This window comes from Miniopterus schreibersii (genome assembly GCF_964146895.1).
Source record: "Miniopterus schreibersii genome assembly, chromosome: 2".
Taxonomy (NCBI): Eukaryota; Metazoa; Chordata; class Mammalia; order Chiroptera; family Miniopteridae; genus Miniopterus; species Miniopterus schreibersii.
The window spans coordinates 173111612-173134987 of record NC_138102.1 but is presented as its reverse complement, the minus strand read 5'-3'; the positions used below and the strand labels follow the sequence as shown (position 1 = coordinate 173134987).

At 43.0% G+C, this 23376-nt stretch overlaps 1 protein-coding gene across 2 annotated transcripts in view; it reads right to left on the bottom strand.

The window, feature by feature from the left end:
- The window catches only part of ANO4 (anoctamin 4), a 227097-nt gene that overhangs the window by 60914 nt on the left and 142807 nt on the right, over positions 1 to 23376 (bottom strand). For both annotated transcript variants that reach the window (XM_081127861.1, XM_081127860.1), the window contains one exon: positions 19991 to 20122. In XM_081127861.1, the coding sequence (XP_080983987.1) occupies positions 19991 to 20122 (132 nt within the window). The remainder of the gene's footprint in view (positions 1 to 19990; positions 20123 to 23376) is intronic.

Below are 23376 nucleotides of genomic sequence, written 5' to 3'. Positions count from 1 at the left end.
CCACCAAAACTGTTAGAACTAATAAACAAATTCAATGAAGTTGCACAATAAAAAATCAATACACAAAAATCTGTTGCATTTCCATATACTAATAATAAACTTTCAGAAAGGAAATTAAGAAAAATATCCCATTTACAATTGCATCAAAAAATACCTAAGAATAAATTTAACCAAGGAGGCAAAAGACCATACAATGAAAACTATAAGACACTGATGAAACAAATGGAAGAACACACAAATAAATGGAAAGATAGTGTACGCTCATGGATTGGAAGAATATTGTTAAAATGACCATACTACCCAAAGCAAGCTACAGATGTAATGTAATCTCTACCAAAATTCTAAGAGCATTTGTCACATAGATAGAACAATAGCATTTGCCACATAGATAGCCAAAGCAATCTTGAGAAAGAACAAAGCAAGAGGCATCATGCTCCCTGATTTCAAACTATATTACAAAGCTATAGTAATTGAAACAGTATGGTATTGGCATAAAAACAGACACATAAAACAATGGAACACAATAGAGAGCCCAGAAATAACCTTGCACATATATGTTCAGTTAATTTATGACAAGGGAGCCAAGGATATACAATGGGGAAAGGGCAGTCTCTTCAGTAAATGAAGTTGAGAAAACTGGATTTTATGCAAAAATATAAAACTGGATTTTATACCATATATAAAAATTAACTCAAAATGGATTTAATACATGAATGTAAGACTTGAAGATAGGTAGTAAGCTCCTTGACACTGGCTTTGGCAATGATTTTTTGGATTTTATACCAAAATCAATGGCAACAAAAGCAAAAAGTAAACAAGTTGGACAACATCAAACTAGAAAGCTTATCCACAGCAAAAAACCAAAAACTATCAACAAAATACAAAGGCAACCTACAAAATGGGAAAAATATTTGCGAATCATGTATCTGATAAGGGGTTAATATCCAAAATATATAAAGAACTGTACAACTCCACAGCAAAAAACAAACATCCTGATTTTAAAAAATGGGCACAGAATTTGAATAAACATTTTTCCTAAGATGGTATACAGATGGCCAATAGATACATGAAAAGGTGCTCAATATCACTAATCATCAGGGAAATGCAAATGAAAACCACAATAAGATATCACTGCATATTGGTTGGAATAGCTATTATCAAAAGGACAAAAAATAACAAGTGTTGGCAAAGATGCGGAGAAAACAGAACCCTTGTGTCCTGTTGGTAGGATTGTAAACTGGTACAGCCACTATGAAAAACAGTATGGAAGTTCCCCGAAATTTAAAATAGAACTATCATATGATCCAGCAATTACACTCCTGGGTATTCACTAACTTGAAGATATACGCACCTCCATCTTTAGTGCAACACTATTTACCACAGCCAAGATATGGGAGCATCCTAAGTGTCCACTGATGAATGAATAGAGAAAACATAGTATACTATTCCAAAAAGAATGAAATCTTGCCAGTTGCGACAACATGGATAGACCTTGAGGGCATTATGCTATGTGAAATAAGTCAGGTAAATAAAGACAAATAACATATAATCTCACTTATATGTGGAATCTTAAAAAACAAACAAACAAAAACAAGTTCACAGATACAGAGAGCAGAGGTAGTGGGTTGGGGGTAGAGAGGTGGGCACAATGGGAGAAGGGGTCAAAGGTAAAAACTTCCAATTATAAAATAAATTAGTGATGGGGATGGATAGCATGGCTTCTTTAGTTAATAATACTGTATTGCATATCTAAAAGCTGCTAAGAGAGTAATTCTTAAAAGTTCTCATCATAAGAAAAAACTTGTAACTATATATGGTGACAAATGTTAACTAGACTTATTGTGGTAATCATTTTTTAATATATACAACTATATTCTTTATGGTGCACACCTGAAACTAATATGTTATATGTTATTTATATCTCAATTAAAAAAACATCATGCTCAGAGAATTAAGATAATGGAATTGTGCAAAAAAGCTCAAAATATGATTTTAAAAGGTCAAAACATTATATAATAGCTCTTAGAAACTAAAACAAAATGAGAGGAGAAATTAAAACTCAACAGGAGAATTAAAAAGAAGTTGAGGAAATCTTTTGGTTATAGATAACAAAATGGGGAGAAAAGATAAGGGCATGAGAGATTCCATTCAGGACGTTCAAAATTTGAAAAATAGGAATTCCAGAAAGAGGGAAAAAAGAACAAATCATCCACAAAATTCAAGAATTATTCAAGGAAACTTCCCTAAACTGACAGACAAGAGTATTCAAGTTGAAAGGGTCTACAGAGTACCCAGTACAATAGATGAACACAGAGCCACGTCAAGAGACAGAGCTGTGACATTTCAGAACTGGGGACGAGCTTCCACAGAGGGGAAAACAGGTGACACAGAGAGAATGAGGAATCGGCACGTGTTTGAAGTTCTCTGCAGCAATACTGAATTTTAGAATCAAAGGAGCAAGACTTTAAAAATTCAGAGGGAAAGGATTTTGGCTGCATATAGAAGTCTATACCTAGTAAGACTATTATTACGAGTGAACTATAGTATGTGCATTAGTTTGCTACAGCAGCCATAACAAAGTACCATGGATTAGGGGGTTTAAGTCACAGAAATGTATTTTCTCACAATTTTGGAGGAAGAAGCTGCTTTATGAATAGTAAGACTATTTATTATATGAGCCTAGGAGCTCAAGAGCCAATGTAATAAAATCTACTTTACTGGTTTAAGGTAAAACAAACCCGGGTTAGAGTCTTGGTTCTGCCAGGTACAGCTGACCATTGAACGATGTGGGGGTTCGGGGAACTGACCACTTCCCCAACCCCATGCAGTTGAAAATCTATGTATAACTTTTGACTCCCCAAAAATTTAAGTACTAAAAGCCTATTGCTGATTAGATGCCTTACTTATAACATGAGCAGTCGATCAACACATATTTTGTGTGTTATATACATGTGTTGATACAGGGGCTCTTACAAGTCTATGTGCAAGTCCACTTATGAGGACACTGCAGTTAATGGTTCATTCGCTTGCTGGTGGACATTTAGGCTATTTCCAGTGTTTTATCATTATAAACAACACTGCCAAATGCATGTCTGCAAATGTTTCTCAAGTAAGATGTACCTATGAGTGGCATTTCTGGTATGTGTATTTGGACAGGTCTTAAGAAGCAACAGTCAAATCTGGAAGTCTAATTCACCCATGCGCTGCAACATCCTGCTATGACATGATTAATGGTGAGGTTTGTTGCAATTAATTTGATGCTAATAACGACTAAAGTGCTTAAATTCGGGATTTTTTTTTCTTTAAAGACTATTACATTAGAATGGATTAGAATAGATTCGAGGTGCCTTTATAACATCAGTTTACTCTCATGTATTCTAATGTGCTTTCTAGAGGAACAAAGAAAGTATAAAGAAGTGTGTTACGTAAGTAAACATTACCATATGTGATGCTAGAAAAAAGTTGGAGAATCACTGTTTGAATCAATAAATATTTTTAAATGTTAGTTACATAATAAGAGGATATGCATTAATGGGGCCGGAGGTTGAAAATCTATTGGTAAGACCCAGGAGGCCAGTCAGTACCTTTGATGTTGGGTAAGTGTACACAGAGCTAAGGAAACCGGGCACGTGGACAGTAATCTGAGTAAGGAGAAGAGGCGAGTAGAGGAAAGGATGGGGGTAAAAAGAAGATAAAATACTCTAGGAAGGAGAAAAGAGAGAGAGAGAAAAAAGCAATATCCTGGAATTGGTAACAATTCCAACCAATCCTCATCTATTGCCACCTTCAGCAAAAGTGAAAATCAACATATATAGAGCTCACACATATTATAATTATCTATTACTATATCAGGTATGTACATTTTCAATAATAATAGACACATTTATTGAACATTTACCACAGGCATTTATACACTGCGCTGCTAATTTTCCTAGGAGTACTATTATTACTCCCAATTTACAGATGGAGAAAACAAAGCTCAGGGCCATACAGTGTGTGAGTAACAAAGCAGGGATTTAGAGACCAGGCCCCACTCACTCCAGAGCCTGTGCTCCTAGCCAGAGCTTGTGTGAGATCAACCATTAACCCTTAAGAGCAGAAACTATGACTAATTCATCTTCATCCAGCCCTATACGCTGCTTGTCATTGAATTGGTGCTTGACACTGACTGAACTGAGATGGCTATGCAGAATGAAAACACAAGCCCGGCCGGGTGTGGTTCAGCGGTTAAGCATCGACCTAGGATCCAGGAGATTGAGGTTCGATTCCCGGTCAGGGCACATGTCCGGGTTGAGGGCTCGATCCCCAGTCAGGGGCGTGCAGGAGGCAGCTGATCAATGACTCTCCCATCATTGATGTTTCTATCTCTCTCCCTCTCCCTTCCTCTCTCTGAAATCAATAAAGACATATGTAAAAAAAATGAAAACACAAAAGCACTGCAACAGTCAAATGCATGGGAGATCCCTTTTATTTGCTATTTAGAAATGAGCCAGAATAAAGAAAAAAGCATTTAAAAAAAAATCTATAACAACAAACTCGGAAACATAAATGATTTATACTAATTCATCTTCAGATCAGAAAAACCCAATTTAAAATAACCCAGGCCTCAGCGTTCCACTAATTAGGGTGCTACTGTAATTCAGTCAATAGTAAATTTTTGTCCAAATTACCTAGGCAATTGTCACTGCACAAATTGATCATTCAGTGACTCACTCACAGCTACCATCTCGGGTCTCATAATATGACTATTGGATCTGAGTCAGCGGGAATATTGAGTGAAGGGACAGATCTATCTACTTTCCTGCAGTTCATTTATATCACTGTGATCAGCAAAGACCTAGACACTCTGCCAAGCATCTACAAAGCTTGAAAGTTGGTAAAATTTATTTTCCATAATCCCCCCGTGTTGTTTTTCCATTCCTGACCTTTTTTCCCCTTTGCCATCTTAGTGGCATCCTCTGTCTATCTTCACTGCAGCCAAAGTAGCCCTCCATGGCTCTTCCTTCCACCTCTTCTTTATTTTAATTCCCTAGAAGAGATCTGATAGACGTGTTCATAATGGGTGTAAATGAAGAGTAACATTAAACATTTCATTTTCCCCAGGAGCATATCAGTTTTAGATGAAGATGACTTTAGCCAAAGGATTGAAGTTGAAATTGTAAAAGCCCAGGTCTGAGGGTCTGTACTGCTTATTAAGTCATCTCCTAGTTTCCCTCTTGTACATGCTCCTCTAAGAAGCTGGAGCAGGAGCTCGGCCACTAGAATATTCTGCTTCGAACCTGGCTCTCTGCTATGTGTGGCCAGTAGGGGGCACCACAGGAGACCGAAAGGGGGAAAGGGGCATGCAAGTAGGTGGCTTTTCCTGTTTTCCTGTTGTTCCTGTCCATGTCACCCCAGCAGTGAGCAGTGATTCTTCAACCTCACAGTGACAATTGTTCCAGTTTCCTTTTTCTTTTTTTTTTTTAAAAAACACCCCCGACTGTACTCACTGCGTTGCCCAAGACCCCAGAGGTACCACCGCCAGCAGGGCAGCAGCTCCTCATTAGAGGTCTGGGGCTCAGATCCAGGGGCCCCTCCTCTGCATTTCTAGGTTCTGGTAACTCCGGCCTCTTCCTTCTGTTCCCCCAGCCCTAGGGGCCGTCACTGCCTCGCTTCCTGCAGTTGTCTCTGTGGCCTCGGTGCTCCTTTTGGGATTTTAGTTCTCTAATATCAATCCCACCAATTCCCCATATTAACCTCTCTGTTGAAATAACTGCAGGCTTCACTTTTCCCGAATGGAGCCTGAGTGGTGCAGGGAGTTAGAACATATGCATTCTTTGGGGCGCTAAGAGGCCTTCTCTCTCTCTCGGGAATCACACAGCCCATAAGCAGCCATCTACCCACCCTGCTTGCTAATCTGCCAGCAGTATCTCCATAGTATAAAGATGGTTTCTGAATCTGAACTTTGAAATATTTTCATCCCCAAGTCTGATGTCTACCCTACATGGTTTTCCTTTCTTCTGCCCAAGTCTTTGCAAACTTGCATGGACACTTCCTTTCCTAACAATACAGAAGGTGTTAGAAACAAAGAAAAATAGTATAAGACATCACCCAAGTCCTAGAAGAGCTCACGGACGAATGTGTTATATAAATGTGACAGGACAAAAACAGTAACAACAAGAGGCATTCCTGGGTGGACTGCATTGTCATCCCTAATTTGCTGCTTTGCTTTGTGTTTCTATCTATTATCATGGACTTGATCCCTGCTCCCTGGAGGAGATCTATAATTCCCCACCCAATTACCACACTTGACCATGAGACTTGTTTTGCTTAGTGAAATGTGACCAGAGTGATATATGCCACATCTGGGCAGAAATTTTAAGAGCCAATGTGTGACTTTGCCATTACTTTTCCCTCTGCCATGAGAATGCTTGTCTTGGGTACAGGTTGCTTCTTCAGCCAAGTTCCCATAAGAAAGAAGACATGTGAAGCAGAGCCTCAGCTCACCCATGGGGTGAGGTGTCAGCAAAGATAAAGGGATGTGTCTCTCCAGAGCCTGTCTCAAAAGCCCCAAGTCCATGTCTGGGTGTTGGTAGACTTGTACAGCAGGCTTGCCCCCTGAAGACACCTCTGTGTCTGACAAGGAGCCAAGATGCCTGCAGGGGGCCCTGATGGCACCTGGGCATGGGGTTGGAGTGTCCATAGGCATAAGTCTGAAGCCCCTCAGTGTGGGATGGAGCTATGAATAGGAAGAGGAGTGGACAGGCCAAGAGGGTTGGGGAACAATTTCCCCCACACCCACCAGTGGAATAGATCACTGAAGATCCCGAGAACTAGGATTTCCAGGTCATTATGCAGATGCATCTGCCAAGGTAGAAAGCAGGATTGTGGAGAAAACATACTTTTCTCCTGTTCACTCATTTGCCATTGACTGAACTTTACCAAGCCATTCAGTCTCTCTGACCATCATATGACCCATACCCTCAGAGCTGTAATGGGTCTGCCGTGTAACCCTTGGAATACAGGGGTTATTTATAAATGGCGGTCACTATTGCTTTCATCACTGCAATTGTTGCTACCACTACCTGAAGACCACCATTTGACCGATCACTGTGTTGTACTTAATTGTTAACATGATTTATTACTTTCAATTATTTCGACATATAGTCTACAGACTTCATTTGTACTCTTGCCCCAGGCCCTACAGTTGTTAGTAGCCCTTCCCTTAGATTCAAAAGAAGTGATTTAAAAGAGAGAGATCTATTGTCTTTCATCCCAAACCCTAATGAAGATAAATATGGGAGCCTCAGTGTGAGGGTGATAACACAGTCTGCAAGAGTGAGCTCCGGGAATCGGTTCAGGAGGGCTTCCTGCTTCTGCCAGCATCTAACTCGGGTAACTTACTTTCCCTCTCTGTTCCGTGCTCCAACTCTAAATGCAGACAACAGCGCTACTAGTCTCACGGGCAGCCTGATGTCTAGTGAGTGCTCCATGACAGTCAGCTGTGCTATCTCACGGGTTTGGAATCTGGCAGATGTGGGTTCGAACCCTGAGGTCTGCTTGTTACTGTGTAGCCCTGGGCAGACTGCTGAACTTCTCCGAGCCCGGGTTTCACCTTCTGTAAAATGAGGATAGTGAAGTCATGTTGCAGGGTTGTTGCAATGGTCAAGTGAGACAATAGATGAAGAGTGTGCAGCACAGAGCCTGGCACAGGGTACCCACAGGCACAATTGTTTCCACGCCCTCTGATCTCCGTTTCCCCTCCGACCATCTCCTAGATGATGTAATGCACAGTGTAATTACATAACACAATCCACTCACAGATGCCATCCCAGTCCCCTGATTTCTCTTTAATTAACCCTCCCTTACTCTGTACCCAAATTTGGCAAATCTTCCCTTTTCCTATAGGTGCTTTAAACTGCCTTTTGTCACTTTGATGAGCAAAACAGTCTATTTCCCATCAAATTTACATGCTCAAATTAAAATTTTAGATACAAAATATGTATATACGAACACAGACGTACATATGAACACACAGTAATATATACATTTCTCTACTACCATACAATACTCAGCACATAATACATTAAAAGTATTTGTTGACTGAATGAGATGATAAAAACCATGTTCATGTACAGGTGGATAAATAGCAAAACAAGATTTCTAAGTGACATGTTCAACGTTGGTCCCACAAACACTAAGAACACAGCTAACTAGTGACTCTCCTGACACCCAAAAGCGAGCTCTTCCCACATGATTAGATGATCTCTTCAACCCTTAAACTAAGCTCATTAAATTCTGTCCTACTTAAAAGAAGCCACATCATTTTCAGGAGCACAAGTCTCAGGCTGGTTCGTTTGTTTCATTTTCATCTCAGCCAAAAACTTTCCAGGAGAGAGCTATGTTCTCCCAACTCCACGGCTCGATACAAACAACCTGCATACTGAGGATCCTAATGCCAAATAAGTGACTGCAATAAAACGAGTGTTCTGAGTCTGCTGGGAGTCACAGGGCACTGACAGAACATTAATCCTACCTAAATCAATCTCAGTAACTCTCTGCCTAAAGAACTTGCTAAAGATTTCAGATAATGAAAACAACTAACCCCCCCCCCCAAAACAAAAACAAGTCCAAATACTGAACATAAAATACAGCAAAAGGCAGATTGCTAGAAGAATCAGTATCTTCAAATACCTATGCTGCAAGGGTTTAGAAAATAAATACACGTGTCACTAATAAATAAATGTGTAGCGGCAATCCCATTTTAATTTGGGCTGTTGTAGCAAATTATTATAGACTGGGTGGCTTAGAAACAACAGAAATTTATTTCCGAGAAATTGATGTCTGAGATCAGCATGCCAGCAAGGTCAAGCCCTGGTGAAGGCCCTCTTTCAGTTTGCAGACTTATGATGGTGGAAAGAGAGAGAACTATCTCTCTGGTCTCTCTTTTTTTTTTTTTTAAAGAATTTTCTTTATTTTTTTTTTTATTTTATTTTTATATATCTTTATTGATTTCAGAGAGAGGAAAGGAGAGAGAGAGAGACAGAAACATCAATGATGAGAGAGTCATTGATCGAGCCCACAACCTGGGCATGTGCCCTGACAGGGAATTGAACCCCGATCGCCTGGATCCCAGGTCCACGCTCAACCGCTGAGCCACACCCGGCCGGGCTCTGGTCCTTTCTTGAAGGGCACTAATCCCCTTTGTGAGGGCTCCACCCTCATGACCTAATTCCCTCCCAAAGGCCCCCCCTCTTAATACCATCACATTGGCGATTAGGTTTCAACTTACGAATCTGGGATGAGAGGGACACGAACATTCAGGCCACAACATATCTGAAACACCGAGTAACATTTAGTTTAAAAGTAATGTAATTCCAGCTCAGGTCAGATATTTACCTTTGCAAAAATCAGTCTTTTTCACCTCAAACATTCCCTTTATACACTGACTACAAATTTTCAGAGATTTTCCCAAGAATTCTCATAGTAGTGTCAGCAGCAGCAATAATAACAACAACAATAATGATAATAATAATAATAATAATAATAATAAGCAATATCAGGTAACTATTGAGTGCTTTCTATGGGCCAGGTACTGGACTAAGTATTTTATACATCATTTCATTTAATGCCCCCAAATCCTCCTGCCACGACCCTCCCTTGCTTCCTGCTTTCTTTTCCCCCATTAAAACTGACGTGCCCTCTGTCCTAGACAGACCCTTGAATTTCCAGATTGGCAAATTTAAATAGCTGTACTAGGCAGAATAACATTCCCCAAAGGAGTCCCCATCCTGACCCCTAGACCCTGTGGCTATGTTAAACTACATGGCAAAGGGGAATGGATGTTGCAGGTGGAATTAAGGTTGCTAATTAGCTGACTTTACAACAGGGGGATTGTCCTGGACTATTTGGGTGGATCTGATGTGATGAAAAGTGTCCTTAAAGATGGAAGAGAGAGGCAGAAGAGTCAGAGGAGAAGATGGGATGGGAGGACTCCCTGCCATTGCTGGCTCTGCAGATGCAGGAAGGGGCCACAGCTAAGGAACGTGCCAGCCTCTAGAAGCTGGACAAAGAAACAGGGCCTTTGAAAAGAATGCGGCCCTCCCACACCCTGATTTTAGCCCAGAGTAATCCACATTGGACTTCTAACCTGCAGAACATAAGAGAATTTGTGTTGTTTTAAGCCACAGATTTCATGGTGATCTGTTACAGCAGCTGTAGGAACTAACACATCATGTTAAGAGCATAAGACTGGAGCTAGAATGCCTGGCCTTAGAACCCAAGCCCAACCACTTACCAACTGTATGACCTCGGGCAAGTTGCTTAACCTCTCTGTGCCTCAGTTTCCTTCTCTATAAAATCAAGGATAAAGACTCTACCTTATTCACAGGGCTAAATGAGTTTATAACTGTGAAGTACTTGGAAACTAGTATGTACCATATAAATATCAGCAATCATTATTTCTTCGATAAACTCCCTACTGTTGTATTACACCATCTTCTCTGAAATTGTTTGAGTTTTGAAAGGAGCCTTCTGGAACTACAATGCTTCAATAAGATGACCTCAACGCTGACAACCTAGGGTCCTGTAGCTGGCTTGTGCAGAAGAGCTTTCTGTGGGGTCAGATCTTTCAGTGCCCACACGATCGTGACTGGTAAGCCGCCTGCAGGCCCAGCTTGGTTGATACCATATACAATGACCAAAGAGCACTGCATATTGACTTAATAAAAATGCATGCCCACAGGTTCGCGTTATTGCTTTTCATGCACAAATACATATTCAAATGGAATGTGAGGCTATTTGTTTTTTAATCAGTTCTCAACTTTAATTTTTGTGGAATGTAGTTAAAACCACCAAGATTTACAATTCAGTTAGTTTAGAGTATGCTGCAATATTTCACTGAAGACATGCCTAAACTCCTAAAGAATTTTATGACCATGAGCACTTAATGAATTCTCCAGAACCATGCTGAGGGACCCATTGGAAACAGCTCCCAGAAAAGCCCTACAAGGCATTTGCTCTAACAAGGTTGCTGAGTATCCTGTCCACTCCTCCCCTCAGAGACCCCTTCCCCATTCAAGAATTTCATTTCTTGCAAATTCTAGAAAATGTTAGGACTGCACTACTTCACTAGGGATTGATTTTCTTTCTCCCTGATAGTCAGAACCATGTGACTTACTGTGTTTCTCCCTCTGCTCTTCCCACTCGGCTTACAGCCCAGTTCGTTGGCTCTGTTATCAACCATTACAGTTACAGAGACCACTGAGAACTGCCAATCTGGGTCCATTTTCTCCTGAACTTGAAAGCCTACTCTAAATGATATTCTCCTTGGTTCAGAATATTAACTTTCTACTTAGCATGTTGTTTCCTTTGTCTCTAACCCACCTGAAATGCTTTAACAGTAAACTCCAAAGGCAGCCAGGTATCTTTAAGCCCACAGGCTCACATTAGTGTAATGTGGCTGAAACACTGTATTTTGGCTCTGCTCATGTGGCACAGACATGAGGTGGCAGCATTGTGGAGAAAACACCCTTTCTCCTGTTCATTTATCTGCCATTGACTGGAGTGACCTTGAGCAAGCCATCCAGTCTCTCTGACCTTCACAGTATCACTCATGCCCTCAGAGATGTAACGCATCTATGGCGTAACTCGAGTGCAGGACTTATTTATGAATAGTGGTCACTATTGCTTTCATCACTGCAATTGCTGCTACCACTATCTGAAGACCACCATTTGACTGATCACTATTTCTATACCTCACTGGTAGAAATTTCTACACCTCACATGGTCTGCTGGCTTGTTCGGCTGAGAGGAAAGTCAAATGACAAGAAGATCAAACGGAGGTTTCAGAGACTCTCCTACCCAACTGCCCTTCAGCAGCTTACTCCCATCCTTACCAGCCCTCGGGGGCCCAGCACCAACATTTCCATGATTGGTGCTTTCTTGGGCACTATGAGCTGTGTTGTTTTTTTATATTCACTATACTTTTAAAAATTATTCTCTAGCTTATATTCTAGAGGGGAGAAAAAGGGAACGTAAGCAAACTTCATGTCAAGTGGTCTTTTTGTCCTGTCCATTTTATATATATGCTCATGACACATGAATTAAAATGTGTGATGCATGAGCTAAATATCTAGGGGTCAAGCATTACTCCCAATGACAGAATTTAACAGCCATAAAACTTTAGGTGGGGAAGATGGTCAATCAGAGACCAGAAATAAATCACCAAGTCAGGGGCAATTCAAGTTGAACATGGAGGCCACAACTGACTGACTGATTGACTCAATTTTTCAAATTTTCATCTGAATATTCTGCATTTAGGATACAGAACAGGATCCGTCCTCCAGCCGTGGCCACAATGCCAACTCTGTCACACTCTGTTAGATCTTATAGTCATTCTCCAGGTGCCACTCGATGCCAGACACACTGTTCCCATCCTCAGTGGCTCAGTCTAGTAGGGGGAGAAAATCATGTGAGCAAAAATCATTTGAAGGAATCTTTTTATAATGTCCATTTCCTGTATGCACAGGACACACGTTACAATATTTTGTGTACAACCAAGCTTTGCAAAGAGTTATGCGTGAGTTATGCTGAGTCATGTGTGGTATATACTTTCATTATAGGCTCTGAGAAGCTGGAAACCAAGCTGTACGTATAAATATACCATCTCTCCCTTGGATGACGGCAGTTGCCCCCTAACCGGTCCCCGCTTCTACCCTTGCTCTGTACAATCTGTTCTCAACACAGCAGTCAGAATAGCACTTTCCAAAGTTCAGTGAGTTTTATATATATCCCACATATGAGTGAAATCATATGGTTCTTAACTTTTCCTGTCTGACTTATTTTGCTTACCATGATATTCTCAAGATCCATCCATGAGAGCAACAAATGAACAAAGAAGAAAAACGACAAACATAGACACAGATAATAGTATGGTGGTTACCAGAGGGAAGGGGGTGGGGGGAGTAAAGGGTCAAGGGGTCAAATATATGGTGATCAAAAAAGTTTGACTTTGGGTGGTGGGCACACAATGCAATATATCGTAGAATGGATGTATCATGGAACTGTACACTTGAAACCAATATAATCTTACTAACCAACGTCACCCCAATAAATTCAACAAAACAAGAGTGAAAAAAAGTTCAGTCAGACCCATATCAGTCCTCTGTAAAAGCCAAAGTCCTAGCAGTGGCCCACAGGACTGGTGTCATTCCCTCCCCGTTACATCTCTGACTCACTGCTATTGCCCATCTTGCTTCCCTGTCCTTTCTGCTCCAGCCACAAGAGGCTTACTTTCCGCCAAACCACACCCTGAGGTGCTTGCAAATTAGGGCCTTGCTCTGGCTGTTCCCCTACCTGGAGCTCCCTCCTCCGTCTGACTTCCTTCCAGTCCTTCTTCAATCACACTTCCTATTTGAGGCCTAACTCGAAGAATATAAACAGTTTTTTTACAATGCAATCTGCACCCTCACCCAGGCATCAGCAATCTCCATTCCCCTCCCCTACAACTCTTTTCTCTTTTTCCACAGCCTTCATCACCTTCTCACACACTTTACAACTGACTTTTTAAAAAATGCTTGCCTCAGCACTACCGACACCCAGAGCTGGATAATTCTTTGTTGGGGGAAGGACGGTTAGTACAATCCTTGTCCTGCACCCTCTGGACACCAGCAGCACGCTTCAGCCCAAGTTGTGACAACCAGAAAACATGTCCAGACCTTGCCAAACCACCTCCTGATTGAAAACCACTGATTCATAATTCACTGCCAGTCACCCCCAGCTAAAAGGTAAGCGCCCGGAGGGCAGGCGTCTTGGCCTCTCTGTTCACTGTTGATTCCCAGGCACCCAGAACAAGGCGCATGGGACATGGGAACAGATTAATACCTATTTAAACGGACGAACCCACAACGAACACAAATTTCAGACTCATCTATTAAAAGGTGGTCAATATTTAATTTTATCTCACCTTTTATGGATTTTCATAATAATAAAATAATGGTAATGACAGACATAATAAATACAGAAAGGAATATTTCTCTGTCTGTATCTAACACAAACATTCTCCTGAAAGGCAGTTCAGAATTAACGTATTTCTAGAAAGAATACTCTGCATATCTATGATAAGAAGCGACACGACTCCTGCCCATACCTCCTTTTCTCTACCTGGAGAAAACCTCTATTATGAGCATCGACCTTAGAAAGTAATTGTCTCAAGGGTGCTGCTAATGCCATTTTAAGAATGAAGGGAGCCCGGCTGGGATTGGCTCAGTGGTTAAGCATCGACCCAGGATCCAGGAGGTCGCTGGTTCGATTCCCGATCAGGGCAGGTGCCGGGGTTGCGGGCTCAATCGCCAGCAGGGGGCGTGCAGGAGGCGGCTGATCAATGACTCTCTCATCATTGATGTTTCTCTCTCTCTCCCCCTCCCTTCCTCTCTCTGAAATCAATAAAGATATTTAAAAAAAAAAAAAAATGAAGGGCAGTGAGTGGGCCAGGCCAGCGTTCACAGGCAAGGGGTGAAGAGGGATGAATTAATTTCTAAATGGACTTGTCTGTCATAGCCATCAGATGTCTGACTAGAATTTAATTTATCCCAGACAGTGGGTGGTCCTGCCTGAAGGGTGTCACATGATAAAAGACAGTAGAGCCATGGTTATCAAGGGGGGACAGGGGTGCAATTCTGTGTCCACCTTACCACCACCACCAGGGAACACTGGGCAATGTCTGGAGACTTTCTATTTTCACAACTAAGTGGGGAGCGAACCGTGACTAGCATCTAATGGATAGTGACCAGGGATGCTACTAACCATCCTGCGATGCGCGGGGCAGCTCCCACAGCAAAGTTATTCAGCCCCAACTGTCAACAGTCCTGTGTCAGAGCATAGTGTTTAGGAGCACGGTATCCTAAGGCTCCCTGTCTGAATCTGAATTCCTGCTCCATTCCCAAGGCCAACTGCCTAGTTGTTCAGCAACACTGTTCCCCCGTTCCTCCTGGGCAGGCAGATAGACTAGTTACCCTAACATCTCTCAAGTTAGGAGTAACTACACGGCTGGGGTCTAGACCATGAAATGTGGGGGAAAGTGCGGTACACCACTTGTAAGCCTGGCCCATATAAACTTCCTACTAGGGGCGGCAGAGTCGCTGGATAGAAGTAGCCTGGTACCTTGAGTGACCGCATGGAGCTGAGACACTACACCTCTTTCCCCGCAGTGACCCACACTGGGCAATGATGTGAACCACAATAAGCTTCTATAGTGTGGAAACACCAATATCTGGGGGTTGTTCAGGCAGGTTGACTATCCCAGCTGTGTGGTCGACTGCAGGTTCCTTAACCTCTTGCAGCTTCACTCTCCTCATCTGTAAAATGGTGATAATACCTCCTCTCTCATAGGGTTGTTGTGAGGATTAAAGTACTTAAAATAATGTCTGGCACCTAGGAAGCGCTTTCCCATCTGTAGGCCCACCTTTGGTGGTACAGCATAAAATGACCACTGACATCCTTCATCAACGGAGAGAGATGTGTACATGCAGGTTTGCTTGTTTTGCTTCTGAAAACATGGAGATATGTTCGAACAGAATGCCAAGCTCTTTGTTTTCTAATCAGCTCTCAAATTTAAGTTTTTGCACAATTAGTTCAAAGTATAAAGATTTATGATTCTATTATTCCATGATGCCTTTTTGCTTTTATCCTTACTTCCCCCACTTAGTAGGCAAGCATTGAGCACCTACTGTGTGATAGGCACTGCATTAGGTACTGGAGATAGAATTGTGAGCAATAACAGACACGGCCTGTAACTCCATGGAGTCTGAGGTTTAGCTGGAGAGTTAGGCTAATAACTCTCCAATAATACCCAAATAATTATAAAATATCAAATGTGAAAAATGTTACGTAAGAAACATGCAGCTAAAAGAGTCTTCAGCAAGGAGACCTTGTCTTTGGGAAGACGGGAGAGGGCTTCCCTGGGAAGTCTTTGGAGCTGAGTTTTAAAGGATGAGTGAAAGTAAACTAGGTAATGGGGGGGAAATGAGACAAAAATTCCAGACAAAAATCAGCACGTGCAAATGCCCTGATGCAGAGAGCACCCAAAGAGCTGAGAGAGAGGGAGAGAGAGGCTGTATCTGTCTGGACCACAGGAGTGAGAGGTGGGGGCAGTGAAGGCAGATCAAGCTGGAAAGGAGTTAGCAGTTGGCAGTTTGCTATTTATTCTAAGGTTTTTAAACAGGGTGACGTGACATGATTAGACATGCATTTTGAAAACATCACTCTGCATGCACTTGCGAGAATGGCATGGAGGTGGGCAAGGAGAGAACCAGGGGTACGTTATATTATTTCTAGGTTTTACAAGTGAGATAACGGTGGTAAGAACAGAGAGAAGTTGCTGGATGAAAGAGACACTTAGGGTGTCGAACCATGAGCCCTTGGAGATATGTAGGACACGGGAGGCAGAGGTGAGGGAGGTATCCAAAATAGCTTCCAGGCTCTGGTTTCAGCAACTGGACAAATATCAGTACTGTTTACTGGCTAGGGGACAACGGGCGTGGATCACATTTGAGGAGGAAATGTCTTCCATTTGGTCTGAGATAAGTGTGCAGTGAGTTAACTTCACATCATTTTTATTCGGGACTCGTATGATTCCCCCATTTTCATTTTTATCTGTTCATTTATTTTCTCATTTAACAGGTCATTATCGAGCACCAATAATGGGATTCAAAGATGACGATACAGACACAGTCTTTCAAGGAACCTACGGTCTAGGAGAAAGCAATTAAACTTGATGGTACCATCAATGCAGAGCTATGACGGGGGAAAATATTACCAAGACAGAAGAGCACACCTCAGCCAGAACTCGGGGGCGGAGGCTGGAAACCTTGGGAGGATTTCGGAAGGAAATGTCTCCGATGAAATCTGAAAGAAGGGAGCCTAGGAGAAAGGGCATTCCAGGCAGAGGGAAGGGCATGTGCAGACAGCAGGCACGAGGACTCTTGAGTTAAGATCAAAGCAGCTCCGTGCTCCCAAAGCACACGACCGGGGGATGGAAGCAGGAGCTAGTGAGCTCACTGAGGAGTCGGGTTTTACTCTGAGAGCAAAGTCTTTTTAAGGCTCTTTCCCACTTTGATCACTCTTTATTAAACTTTCAATTCTCTTTTGTGTCTTTTCCTACTACATTCATGTACAGACACTCACACCAATTATTCTCTTTTATTCCTACACAAACACAGTATCAAACATTCTGCAAAACCAAGAAGTCACATGGGATTTTGAATTGCATTTGGAAAACCAGCAGATCATGTTATAACTGTCAAAGCTCATTAACCACCTACTTCTGATTACTTTCAAGCCATTAACATCACTCTCAAAGCATCCTTAGGCAAATGTTTTTCTGACTGCACCAAACAGTTGTTTCCAATTTGACAGCCAGCATTCTTTGAGTTTTACTTATACATGTTCACTACAGGGATGTGGTGCCCTGGATGGTGTGGCTCAGTTGGCTGGAGTGTCGTCCTGTACACCAAAGGGTCTCGGGTTCGATTCCCAGCCAGGGCACATACCCAGGTTGTGGGTTTGATCCCCGGTTGGGGTGCGTATGGCAGGCAGCCGATTGATGTTTCGCTCTCTCATCGATGTTTCTCTCTCTCCGCTTTTCTCTCTCTCTAAAATCAATGAAAACACATCCTTGGGTGAGGATTTTAAAAAAGGGGTGTTGTCTCTGTGGCATGAAGATTTTCAAAGAGTAAGAAGTGCCCACTTCCCATGACATTCAAGACCACGCTGAGTTTCTCATCTCTCAAGTGCATGACAGAACTGCCTACACTTTCCTCTGGGTTGCACTAAGGTCTGGTTCTTAGCTTTGCTTCATTCCAGCTGAACCTCTGCTTTTTCCTTAGTTCTCTGGCCTGGAAAGCTCATCTTCCACATGTGAAAAAATTATTCGGTTTTCGAACAAATCACTTCTTGAACAGCCTTCCGGAACAAATTAAGTTTGAGAACCAAGGTTTCACTCTATGATCCCAGTTCTAATACCTAGAGATCCTGATGAGTGCCCAGGTGCTTCTGACTTTGAGAGCCCTGCTGAGAAACTTTGTCCTAAAGCAAGAACATCAGAAAACAGAACCAGCATAAAGATGAATAGTGGGAAACTTTCCTCTTCCATTTACGTATATGTCTTTGAAGTAATAGTGAAACCCCAGGTGCACACCATATATTTTATTGATTCCTCCATCCATCCATCTATCTACCTATCCATCCATCCAGTTCCTCTTCCATTTACCTTTATTCCTTTTAAGCAAAGCATAACTCCAGTGGACACAACATATACTTCATTAATTCCTCCCTTCATCTATTCAACTATCCATCCATCCCATTCCTCTTCCATTTACCTATGTCTTTGAAATAAAACACATGCCACAGTAATTCACTGAGCCCTCCATTCATCTACCCATCCATCCATCAATCATCCATCTATCTACTCATTCATGTATCCATGTATCCATGTATCCATCCATCCATCCATCCATCCATCCATCCATCCATCCATGCATCTATCCATCCATGCATCCATCTATCCATGCACTGTGCCAAGAGACCCACCTGCACTGTGCTAGGCACTCTCTCAGGCAAGGGAGAAGCAAAGGGAAAATATGAATGTGAATCAGGCTCTATTCCAGAAGAATTTAAAACCAAATAATCACTTGTGTAAGAAGCTTCAAGGTGAACAGCAAAGGCACAATGAAGGTTTAAAGAGCAGGAAGGAACATGTCAGCTTTCATCTGCCTTTTTCTCTTAAGAAAACACCCATAGGTCCTGATCTCTGAGTTACCAGGAAGTCCCTCTCAGTTCTTATTTCCCAGGAAGAGTGAACTAGAATTTTGAGGCCGGGATGTGAGTTTCATGTTTTCTTCAATGACCCTTTTAAGTGTTCACATAATGTGGCTGGGTTGGCATCAGTCTGACCTGTGGGGATCTGCAGTTTGGTTATTTCAGAGGCTTACTGAGTTGCTTCCCTTGCATTATGCATTATATATTTTGATGCAGAACATCTATTTTTGAGTGTTCTTCTCTCCTTTGCTCTCTAGAAGTCCAAAGACTTTCACTGATTTTTCTGTTGCTAAAATGTGCCCCCACCTTGTGCTCCCTGCAACTTGACAACTACCATTTGGCTTAATTTTTCTCAAAGTTGACAATTTATTTATTTTTTAATCTGCCCCTCCCCTCCCCTCCCCTCCCCTCCCCTCCCCTCAGGTAAGTCATTTTTACCGAGGCTGTCTCCATGGCTGGAGCAGGGAGAGCCAGGAATTCCTGAAGTCTGGCTGAGAGAGAGGCTGGGCTGACCTGATTTATGCCCCCTTTAAAAGGCTGTTTTTGCCTAGTTTACCATCTTTGGCATTCTTTTCTCTCCTGCCGCCAACCCTGCCATCTGGCCATGATCCTTGTCATCTCAGAAGCTTCAGTCAATTCTCTATGACTTTTCCAAGTCCTCAAAGGCTCAATTACTTAGCCGACTCCTCCCCTTACCATGTATATGTCAAAAGTGACAATGTATTGTTCAGAGACTGTCTTATAGATGAGCCTGGAAGCCAGCTGCTAGGCAGTGTAGCTTTTCCTGGGGCAACTCAGTTGCTGAAGAAAGGAGAACTGAGAACTGAACTAAGATTTAAAACAAACAAACAACCCCTTTTTGAACAGGGAAAGGTATAGACCAGCTTCCGTGTCTGCTGGCTGGCTGCAGATGAGCCTGCAGGGGTCTCTGATCTGGGGATTGGCAGAGCCACAAGGTAGAAGGAGCCTGGGTCTCTGCATCACCATGCAGGTCACTCATCCAACACACATATGACCTCACGTTCGATTGTGTTAAGCTATTGAGATGTGGGGATTGTCTGTTAGAGCAGCTTGCTTACCCTGACTAATATCAAAGGGATATGGGCACTCACAGGACTCTCAGGGGAGAAAGGCTCTCCCACAGTGGCCCGTCCTTGTCCTTTGTAAGACAAGAACATTCACAGGAAACACTCACTGATGGATCCTTTGCTGGCTGAAGGGGGCAGTGTAGCAGTCATTCTCCTCCAGGTCTGGCAGTGTCTCCTTGTCCAATCTCATTGGCTTCCTAGGTAACCATCTCCGAAACCTGCTTATTTGTTTATCGATCCTGTGGGACACGAAAGGCAAGACCAAAGGGTACAGAATGTCAGCATTACACGGAAACACAGGTGGGAAGTCTCCACAGAGCCACGACTGTGACCCCACATACTCCAGGCACCCTCACCGCACTCAGGAAATCCGTTCCCCCATTTCCCAGATGGAAAGAAGTGAGCCACAGCTCCTGTGCTCTTCCTATTTCACCCAGGGGCTTCAATGTGACCGTCTACACGATCGCTGCCCCGCGTGACACCACCACATGACTTAGGACTCCTAACCAGACTAGTAGGTTCTGGAAAGGAAGGTGACAGTCCCTTAGGCAAAGCAGCAGAGACCCTAACTGTATACATTCTGCAGGTTCTAGAAACTCATTCTGTGCTTGGGATAGCTCTTCACCCTCCCTTGGTTAGGGAAGAGCTCCAGCTGTAGTTGACTTCGGGCAGGGAGGCTGAGAGCACATCCCAGTGGGGGGGCTGTGCAGAGAGCCCCATGTCTTGATTTGCTTCCTGCCTGTCCCACCTTCCCCGAACCCTCTCAGCAGGCAGCAGGTTCTTTAGTTTTCACTTCTCTCCTTTTAAACTGACCCCATGGTTCTCATGCTGCTGGGGCATCTCTACCCACATGCATCATTCTGGCCACGGCACACATGATGTCAGGACAAGGAGAACAAAAGTATCTGAAGAGTGGTTTTCAAGCCCCGGTTTCCCCCTGGCTACCTCCCATCCCCTCTGACTTTTGCTGATGAAAACATCTGGCTTCCAAGCAACCAGATATTCAATCACTCACAGCACCCACTGGCAGAAGCAAAAACCACAGCAGACTTCAAAATGATGGTGCTCCCTCAGGCATCCATACCACGGGATGATATGTTCCCCAAGGGCACACATCAAAGAGCATCTCTGTGAGGCAGAGCGAACAGGTCCCCTCCTCACTTTACTCGTTTACAGGAGAGATCCAGGGTGGGGAGGGGTGACTGTTTAGCCCGAAACCCCCAGCCGATGCACAGAGCCAGGAGCAGAAAGCAAATTTGGACTCTTGATTCTAGAATCGCCCCATCCAAGTAGCTGATAGTAGAAATCTTCACTTAAGGGTCCAGAAGGGACAGATCCCTCTGGAGAGGAAAATATCTGAATGCCGTCTAAGTCTATTCACTGAAAACACATGGAATCCCGGCACGTTTTACTTTTTTTTTTTACAATTTTTAAAAATATTCACATGGCAGTTTATCTTTTTCAGTGGAACTCCCAGATGAAAAAAAAATATTATTTTTTATATTACCAATCGACTCCAAAATGAAAAATAATAGCAAACTCCTTTCTTTTCCTTTTCTTTTTTTTTTTTTTTTTACCACCTCTTTTATTCTCAGCATTGTTCCAGCCTCACCTGGCCACCACTCTGCTTGGGGGTGGCTGTCCTTTTGCAGAACCCCTGGAATTTCAAACGGGAAAGAACCTCTCAGCTTCTCTAGGCCTCTCCTGTCGCCAGAGGACCTGTCTCCACTCTATACGCACATAGAAGCCAAGATTCCACCCAGGGTCGTGGAGTCAGAACAGTAGATTGGAAAGGCCTGAAGCCCCCCAAAGGGAAAAGGCTCCAATCTCCTCCATCTTTCACCCTCCTGGTCCCTACCCCTCACTATCTCTTAAAAGACAATATAAAATATAGTGAGATGATGAGCTTCAGAGAAGTGGTGTGACCGCGACTGAGAACATGGGGCTGGAATGCACAGATGCAAATCCTGGCTCTGTAAGTATCAGCAGTGTGACCTTGGGCAAGGTATTTAACTTTGCTGTGCCTCAACTTCCTTATCTGTAAAATGGGCATGATAACTGTACTCAGCTCACAGGGCTGTGATGATTAACTGATAGGCACACAGAGTCTCTAGAACAGTGACTGGTGTACAACAAGCATTGGCTATTATTACTCTTTTTTCTTTTTTCAAAAATAAGAATTTGAGCAGCCAGCTTGCCTCTCCACATTGTTGTCTTTTATCTCTTTAATTCAAAGTTAATTGTGCTTCGCCAGCATGTATCACTTGTCCAAGTTCAATGACTTAGTCCTTAAATGGCATCACAAATTAGGCTTCCCGGGCTAAGCTGGTGGCTTTCCCCACGGCCCTCGGCTTTATTTCATCCGATTGCCTTAAAACTCATTCAAGAAAGGGGACACTGTATGGTGATGGGTGGTAACTAGATTTATGGTGCTGATCACTTTGTAATGTATACAAATGTCAAATGATAATGTTGTGCACCTGAAACTAATATGTTATATAAAAATTTTCCCTCAATAAAAAAAGAGGGCATTGGCTCAGAGGTTTTCCATAACCGAGTTTTTACCTCCCACGCATCTCCAGTGCGCAGCACTCAGCGGATTGCACTGGGAGGGAGTCACGTTCTCACAGAATCTGGGATCTGTGTGCAATGACTGTGAATGTGCTCCAGCCGGGTACGGCGCTCAGCGTGGATAAAAACAAACAAAGCTGTGGAAAATCGGGCATCGATGCTCCATGGGAATGAAATGGCAGCTTTCAGCAGCCAGCCTGCAACCCACAATTTAGATGAGATGTGGGGATGGTGAAGGGAGAGTAAAACAGGGTAAGGAAAATGATTAATTAACTCACTAAAAATGAGGAGACGCAGAACGAAGTGAAAGGGAAGGAAGAAGCAGTTGCCTGTCGTGGTAGAAAGAAGCTGGGAGCTGAGATGCGGATGCCTAAGTCCTGGCTCCGTGGCTTATCTGCTGTGTGACCTTCCACAAATCCCTCACCTGTCTGAGCCTATTTGTCAGGGGGTTTTGAGCAGGATCAGCATTATCACCATTATCATCATCATGAGCTTCAGGGCTGTTAGGTTCATAAAAGGTGGTGAGCAAGAAATGCTGTGGAGAAGCCGCCAGGGAGAGGACAGTGTCCTTAAATACTTATTGAGGATGATGGGACTGGAAAGTGACGGAAAGCAGGGGCAAAGGGGTTTTTAAACACTATCGCGGAAGAAAGATATTCGAAAGAGAGCTTAAGATTAAAGTCCCCGAGAAACTAACTGGGGTCTGGGATGTGGACGGGCCTCCCCTGGGGCAGCCTGGGCAGAAGCAGGAAGACCAAGCGTGGCTTGTCCGGGTCCCAGCACACACGCTGGTCCACACTGTGTGTTCTTCATAACAACGAAGACAGACCAGCCAGCGTGGTCAGCAGCTTGTGTTCCTTTCTGGTTGGCAGAATGGACCTCTCTAGGTGTGTGCCCCCCAGTCCTCGGAACCTATGAATAT